This window comes from Cyprinodon variegatus, unplaced genomic scaffold (assembly GCF_000732505.1).
Source record: "Cyprinodon variegatus isolate N-32 unplaced genomic scaffold, C_variegatus-1.0 Scaffold217, whole genome shotgun sequence".
Taxonomy (NCBI): Eukaryota; Metazoa; Chordata; class Actinopteri; order Cyprinodontiformes; family Cyprinodontidae; genus Cyprinodon; species Cyprinodon variegatus.
This window is the reverse complement of record NW_015150670.1, coordinates 52,928-61,469: the sequence shown is the minus strand read 5'-3', so window position 1 is coordinate 61,469 and position 8,542 is coordinate 52,928. Positions and strand designations below refer to the sequence as shown.

The 8,542-nt window shown below is 35.0% G+C and overlaps 2 protein-coding genes across 2 annotated transcripts in view; both read left to right on the top strand.

Moving 5' to 3' along the window:
* The window catches only part of LOC107088400 (aquaporin-10-like), a 16,612-nt gene extending 12,990 nt beyond the window's left edge, over positions 1 to 3,622 (top strand). Inside the window, exons 4-6 of the mRNA XM_015380543.1 lie at positions 1,503 to 1,621; positions 1,702 to 1,919; positions 3,424 to 3,622. Of these exons, the coding sequence (XP_015236029.1) occupies positions 1,503 to 1,621; positions 1,702 to 1,919; positions 3,424 to 3,622 (536 nt within the window). The remainder of the gene's footprint in view (positions 1 to 1,502; positions 1,622 to 1,701; positions 1,920 to 3,423) is intronic.
* A 4,410-nt stretch (positions 3,623 to 8,032) lies between these two features.
* LOC107088410 (aquaporin-10-like) overlaps positions 8,033 to 8,542 on the top strand; it is a 6,596-nt gene continuing 6,086 nt past the window's right edge. Inside the window, exon 1 of the mRNA XM_015380555.1 lies at positions 8,033 to 8,116. Within this exon, the coding sequence (XP_015236041.1) occupies positions 8,033 to 8,116 (84 nt within the window). The remainder of the gene's footprint in view (positions 8,117 to 8,542) is intronic.

The window sequence follows — 8,542 nt, the reverse complement described above, 5'->3', positions numbered from 1 at the left end:
AAAATTTCTTTAGAAATTTTTTTAGATTTAATACTGTCTATTCATTTTACCTACATGTTTTCTCTCACTTGAAATAAATGTATGCTTTTGAGCAGCTTAACCAGAGTTTAAAGTAAATATGTCAGACAATCTGTGAAGCTTATGGTGATGACAAGGCGTCCTTTTATCAGACTTGAAGTTCATCTTTAAAGATCAATCACACATAAAACATAGTAGTAATAATTATCAGAGCATAATTATTACCATAAAGCAAATAAAGATATTTCTGTAAGCACTGATTAATTCATACTTTCAATGTTACAAAAGGTAATGGTAAATATCCATGTCCTGTCCAGGAAAGAAACAGTTTAGTGGATGAGCTCTAAGCCAGTTTTCATGTTAAAGGGATGAAAGAGAGCACATACTGTAGAATTAGTCACGGTAAAAGTTAAGCTTTATGGTGTCACAGCTGAATGGAGTATCTGAACAGATGAAACTACAATGGAAAAAAAGCAGTCAGAATAAGTTGGATTTAAACCAAATGATTAAAAGTATAATGTATAATAAGGAAAACTGGCCCCTCTGTCCTCCAGCAACCTAAGCCTATAGCAGCATAACTGTATAGAGATGGCTCTGCTCCTATAAACATGATTTAATGGCCCCACACACTATCTAACAGGCCACACATATTTTGCCCTATAGATTGCTGTCTACATTTATCTTTGGAGTTATAATTTCCGTTTTCTGAATAAGATATTATAATTGCCTTAATACATGTTTAAAATACTTCTATAACATCGCCAAAATGTTTAGTACAGCAGCAATGGAGCACTGGAAGACTGTTTTTGTGCATCCTGAGGTTGAAGGAAAAGAGGAACACCCTGGCTTCCCCTGACCTTTGTAACTTTATAAACACAGATTATTGATTAAAACACCATAAAAAGAAGACCCTCTGTTGATAAGTGACCATCTTTTCAAAAGGTTTTACCATTAGGACACATCATCATAGAAAATTGCTTATAGTATTTTACCTCTGAAGCTTCAGCAAAAAAAATAAAAAAGAAAGAAAGCAGACTTTAAAACTTTGGGTATTTTTTGGTATTTTAGGCTTAAGTTACAAATTGTGGGGTACAGTAGACTTGGCAATGAAGTCAGCCACCAAGTGGTAGATAAGAAGTGGAAGTTAAGGACAAAGAGTCTTTTTCCATAATTTTTTTTTGTACTTTAAAAAAAGTCTTCAATAGACACTGGAGGGAATTATATCATTCAATGATTATCATTCAGTGATTACATAACCTCGAGGAATTCAAAATAGGCGCAGTTTAATTAGGGTTTAATAATGGTATGAGACATGCCAGCCAGGATAACATGTTCAATAAAACCATTGAGAAAGTTGAACTTTCTTTCAATCTTATCCTTTTTATTACAGTAGGAAATCAGGTGTAGGCTGCGATAATATTTAAAACTAATCATATGTTTCCCATACCAAACTTTGCTTTTTGTTTTTTTGTTTTTTGCTGCAGATGCTATAATGGAGTTTAGTGAAGGAGTTTTGACTGTTTATGGCCCTAATGAAACAGCGTCTATATTTGCTACATATCCATCTGAATACCTTTCATTAGCAGGGAGTTTTCTTGACCAGGTAAGTTTTTTAAAACCGTTCTTAAGCAATTTATCTTTTAATGAGAACAAGATTAATTGTAAAAATCTTAATTTCATCAGGTAGTGGGCACTGGCACACTGTTATTGTGCATCCTGAGCCTGACCGAAAAGAGGAACACCCCGGCTCCCCCTGACCTGATTGCACCCATAGTTGCAGGGATTGTGCTTGGCATTATAATGTCCATGTCGGCCAACTGTGGTGCCGCCTTAAATCCTGCCCGCGACCTTGGACCACGCCTCCTCACACTGACTGCAGGCTGGGGAACTGAAGTCTTCACGTAAGAACTTTACCCTGCATTGCATATGAACCTCAAATCCACAGCCAGACAACAAAAGCAAAACTTCTTAACACATTTATCAGAAATGCATGCTTTGTATTTGCAATCAGTAAGATAAGCATCGCCATTTTTACAGAACACTTGATAAGAATTTTCTGTTTGTTCCACAACACCTGCATCTATTGCTCTAAGACGCAGTGACGGTTGTTCAACAAATACCTAACTTACAAGACAGTGTAAGAGTGGCTTTTCACTGCCGACTTGTTATTCATTACAAATTCAATGGAAATAGCTGTGCATATAATTAATTTATAGTCATAGCTTCCCTAAAAAAGACAATTGATCCTTTAAAGGTCAAGTGATCATTACCTAGAAAGTATAGAAGTGTATAAAGAGACATGATTTCCAATAACTTTCTGTTTAATTCTTAAAATAAAAGGCTATATTTGGCTTAAATGTAATCATTGGATAATGATCCCTGATCTCAGCTGATTAACATTGTAGTGCAATCTATTAACTTAGTCCCGGTTTGCACTAAAACATTTTGATACTAAGCCCTTTAGATCTCAGCACCAAATACTGATACAACCTTTTTTCTTTCTTTTTCTTCTTCAATTGAGTTTATTTATATAGCCCCAATTCACAATAAATGTCATCTCAAGGTACTTTACAGTTCACCAGATCGTACAGTCAGATTGATTCAGTTTTCTGTCCAAGGAAAACCAGCTGATCTCATCGAGTCATTGACTCAAAGACAATCTCTCACACTAAGCATGCTTGTAGCGACAGTGGAGAGGAAAAACTCCCTTTTAACAGGAAGAAACCTCCAGCAGAACCAGGCTAAGTGTGAGCGGCCATCTGCTGAGGCCGACTGGGGTTTAAGGAGACAGAAGCAGACATACAGAAAGAAGCAGAGATACAAACGGCCACTGTCTTAAATCTCTTTAAGACTTTAGATTTTTTATTTAATTGAGGATGATGATGATGCAATGTTAAATTCCAACAGATAAAAGCAGAACACCAAACAAAGTTTGTGATACCATTCAAACTTTTTTACCACAATTCATTTGGTGTATGTTGGGTGAGCGATATGTTATCTTTCAGTGCAGTTTACCTTTGTGTCCATAGCTGTAAACTGTCTGAATGATGAGATCCTATGATGATATGGCAACCGTGGCTTAGGAATCAAAATGGAGTGAATTGCCCAAGTTAAAGCAAAAAACTCAGTGAGGCAACAAATATCTCTTAGTTCTTGGTTGCTTCGTGAAAAAAAAATATAATGGAAAACAAGACTCATTCTTAAAATTCATTCTTGGGGTGAAAAACAAAATAATAATAATCCCAAATAATAATTTGCGGACATTCTTTAAAGTTTGTCGAATAGACCTTAAGGTTTGTCTAATTTTACAATAGTCACAAATATGTTACCATGACATTGATTACTATGGAAAACATTTAAATCTTGAACATGTTATGAATTTTCCTATTTATTATTTTTCCTCAGGTGTTACAATTATTGGTTTTGGGTACCAATAGTAGCTCCGATAACTGGGGCTCTTGCAGGCACTTCCTTGTATTTGTTCTTCATCGAATGGCAACTGCCTGACGAACCAATGGAGAAGCTCCCAACAATCTCTACCGTCATCAAAAACTCTTCCGCCATATTGGAGAAAGAAGTTGTCCTGAAGTCAACACACTTCTAGTTCCTCATTGTTAACTGGAGTACTTTCAGTCCTCTTTGAATAACTACTTATTGTTCAATTTAGCTGGTTGATGATTTTTGAGAAAGATAAAGCATTTATCTTTGCAGATAAAACACTTGATTCCCATTAACGTATGTTAATAAGCAGCTGTAAATCCTGTTTAGGAACCACTGTAAATTTGCTGAGCTGATAAAGCAGTAAAACTCTGTACTTCTCTACAAGGATGAGTTACATTTATAAATGTGTTGCATCAATTTGCCTTAACTCATCAAGAAGGTCTCAAATTCCAAAACTGATGTGAAAACAGTTTACAGAACAAGTAGGCCTAATCGAATCATTAGAAGCAAAGCGACGGCTAAAATTCTTGCCAAGAGAAGACGGCACATAGATAATAGAAATAGAAGTCCATGTCCAGAGGAGTGTGATCACAATTTTTAAAGCTCTACCCAATTAAATCTGTTTTGTGCCAAAGTTGGGCTCATACTGATACAGGAACAGGAACCTAAGGCAACCAAGAAAAAACAACTACAGAAACACAGAATCCAAGAGATCTAAACCATGTGTAAACTGAAACAATGAAACAAGGACTCGACAAACATAAGCGTCTACATGTCAAGAGAAGGAGATGAAATGTGATAAGTTTTGATTGTGAGTGGCATAGGAGTGGCATTCATAAGTGTTTATTATGCAATGAATGAGGTTGAGCAAGACAAAATTTACTAGGTCCTCACCAAACAATGATTCAAATCTTTTCAAGTTCACTATGTATTTCAGCTATAATTCCTTATATTGAAAATATTAGATGAAGTTACCACTTTCTAAGCACAATAAGCATTTGTAAATAATAATGTTTAGCATGCATTATATGATAAAACTGTAATAAACACTATATCTCATTGCCTCACTGTAAAGTGTTACCTCATTTATTTATACTTGCTGGTGCTTAGTGCTATTTTCCTTTATTTATCATTTTAACTAAAGCAACACTAAAGTCATGTTCATCAACAGCAGCAACAATGGCAGGACGTACTTTATTGATGCATAAAATCATTATTTACATATATATAAAAATTGTGAGAGTTTGGACCTTTTATGTAAATTAAATAGTTCAATATAGATTCCATTCAAAAACAGTTCATTGGTGCCATAGGGAAATTAAATAAAAGAATAATTAAATAGATTAAATACCAGATCATTCTTAGGTAAATTCAGTATTTTACAGTTGATCACCATGAGCAATAAGTACAGCTGTTTAATGCCCCGCAACCAAATATTCCATGGCAAACTGTTCGCAGCAGAATAACCTTGAGGAACCAAGTACGATAGTAGCTCAGCCACAAAGTGTTACATCAAAAATATGCAAAAGAAGCATTAGTGAAGATTTAGAGTAACGCAAACAGATGATTAGAAGAGGAAAGTCACCAAATTAAAACAGCTGCTGCAGATCACCAAACCTATTTAGGCATTTAGATTAAAACAGTGCATAGAGTGCTCCATTCATTCATTGATATGTTGTGCCATTCTAAAAGGGGTATCTGAGTTTGGTAGTTGCAGGGATTGAATTTCAATAGAATTTCTTGAATTGAAGTGAAAATCTAGGGGCAGTATATCAAGAAATGTTAAATAATTTCATAATCGAGATTGTGGAAGAACAGTCTGTCCCTTACTTTTTCAGTATGTCTGCACACCAATGCATCAAGTGCCAGTTATGTAAATTAAGAGGGGCCATTTGTCTTCAAAGTGATTTTTTTAAATGCATCATATGTGTCTGCAATTCAACACTCGCTTGAGGAGGTGAGCTCCTGTTAGCTCCTGACATTAGAGGAGCATTGCTGTCTGACTCAGCTCTAACTATAAGATAATTTTATGGATTTGTTCTGTTTTTTTTAAGAGACACAACTGTATAGTAGTGTCAAATGGAGTCCAGGTGGGATGATGGGCAAATGTGCCTGTGATATTCTCTTTGCATTTAACATCAGCACTAATGTCAAAGCATACATTTGAAGAGATAGCCTTATTCCCCAAATGTTAATCAAGATCTAGTTCAATGTATTTATTCCTCTAGAGAACAAACAGGACAAAAAAATATATTTTCTGCATTTCTTTGTCAATGGATATTCCTTTATTTAAAAAAAAAACATATCCTTTAAAAATCAAAAGTATTGTTTGAGGAGTAAAAGCTAAAAAAATGTTTGGCACAAAAACTGAATTTTGCCAGTCCTACTGATGAAAGAGGGGTTATAGAAAATAGAAAGTGTGGTAATTATAATGTTGGATTTAAAGCATGTACTGTTCATTTCTATTGATTTGATTGATTTGTTTTCTTAGATATAAGAAATATCTCTGTTTTTGGTATGTACTGTACCTCTAAGGTTAGCTCAGTAAATTGGGTTTGCTACAAACTCATCAAAAATAACTCAAAGTATGATTTCACATGTAAAGGTTTAACTATAACAGATGAGTTAGAGCTAGTTAGCTTATCAGTTAGTTTTTTTGTGTTATTTTTACAGTAAAACACAGCAGTTTCTTTCTTTGGCAGATCTAAAACACTAAATGCTTAAAGTAATTCATCTCTCAGAACTGAACTCAAATCCTAAGAGCTGTTTCAGAAAGTTCCAAGATGATTTGTTAATTGTCTAGAGCATATTTTCCATGAGTGCTGTACATTAACACTTTAGATAAGCTGCATTTGTTTTAGGTTATTTTTTGTATTCATATAAAGAAACTGAAAGGTATTTCTACAATCCACCTCTCAATGCTGTAAATGGATATTTTTAAATCATCATTAAATTTCTGTGTGCAAAAACAAAAAATTTTTGGATTCATGTGTTGCTGTTTTTTTAAGCCCACATCATTGCATTACCTGTAAATGTAGTGTGCACATGTGCACAAACATGTTTTATGTTTTTTTAAGCATTTGTGTTGTTTTATGTTTCAATTTATTTCTAAAACTTCTACTGATGAGATGCAAATTTAGTTTGGTCGAGGACATGGGCGGTTCTAGACAGGGGCCAAAAGGGAACCAGGGCCCCTTTAGAAATGATCCTGGCCCTGTTTATGGTCCTTGTACCAAAGATTAACACAAAAAGAAATGTATGATAAATAAATTATGATTTGAGCTGGAACAGAATAAAAGGATAGGTCCTTTGGGAAAATTTAAGTTTTTAGGGTTTTTTTTTTATATTAATGATTTCAAAAGGAACTTGCTGGACATTCAGGCTCAGGGATATTGGGATGGGATTACACTTTTCATCTGCTAGATTTAAGGGCACCACGCTGAAAATGGCTCTTTAGTTCAATGTATATATCAAACAATACATTTTAGCCCTGTTTTTTTATTTCATTCTTTTGTTCAATGACCCTCATGAAAAAATACTTGTCCCATCCTGCCCCTTTCCCATTAAATTGGGTTCAGAACGTGCATTACTATAAGGTGAGTGTGGATTAGGGCTGTCCTCCTACCAATCAGGTTTGCTTGCTATTACCGGATTACTTTTTGAACACTATGCATACATTGTCTTTTACATCACTTGCCAAAAATATAAGTGTTTTGAGAGTTCAAGCACCTGTGGAGCATAGGAGAACCCTGCTGGTAAGAAAAGCCCATAAAGCAGCGGCTCCATAGGTCTCCTACATCATAAGAATCTAATGATAAGAACAGATAAGAAACTGAATAACAGACAGAAGAGTCTAATAATCTGCTGTGTACAGTCTTAAAACCAAGCAGGGTTACTGCTGTTTCATAATTGTGGAGTCCAGAGTCCAGTTAGAAAGCTATGTTGTCAGTCAGATTCATGAGGGGTTCTGTGTATAAGACTCTGTCCTCTGAGAATCGTAGTACAAAAAATGTCATTAGCTGTTACCTTCCTTTCTCCTAAATCCACTGCTGTGATTTCATATGTGTTCATGTCTATAGCATGTTTTATATACACTCCTTTAGTAGGTTTTCATCCACTCTAAACATTTTTTTTTATATAAGCAGAAAAGTTGCATCTAACAAAAAAGTGATGAAAATAAAATCCATGTACTAATTATCGTCTTTTTCCATGTCTAGAAAGTTGCTGACATGTTGTAAAACACCATCTGGTTTAACAGCCGCTATTAAATGTGTTCTTTTATCTAAAAATTTATGGTCTCTGTTCATATAAGCAACCTCTAACAGAGGAAGCCAATCATATTATCTGTGACAGATATTACTGTGGTGATAATAACTGAGCTATAGTCTTTAGCGTTTGTCCGACTTTGCACAGTGTTGTGGCAAACCTGGAGAGACAAGAGATACAGCCAGCACATACTTGGATGCTTGATCGGAGAGGAGCAATAATTTAGTCTTAGTGCAGTCTCCTTTTCTCTAAAGCTCATTGCAGCAGTTCCTGAGCGGTCACAGAGAGGATAGTTGGAGAGTGAGCCATGCTGAAGCTACATACACTGAGAGTGAGGGCTGCCCTGGTGCGAGAATGCATGGCTGAATTTCTGGGAACATTTGTTCTTCTGGTGAGTAACACTTGACTTTTATCAATATTTAGCAACCATTCAGTTATTTTAATCTGGTTTATCAAAGAGTATAACATTCATACTCAATTTTCACTCAGCAATTCTTAGAGTCCAAGAATAATTTAATTTAAATATCTTGTCAAATGTTTCTATAACACTAAATAATGAGAAAACTCCAACCCATAAAGCTTTATCTAATATATTATTTATGTTTACTTTGTAAAATTCCCTATTTGTGATTATTATTTGAATCAGTTTAGGCAATAGGGGTTCATCACCAGTTGGCCCATACAGAAAAATCAGGGCAGGCCCACGGATACATAGAATAATGGAAGGGGGCTGATAACCTGCAAAAAATCATGGATAACTGGTTAATGTTGGGATGTATCTTTAAACACAAAGACATGGTAAAAAAAAAAAAAAAAA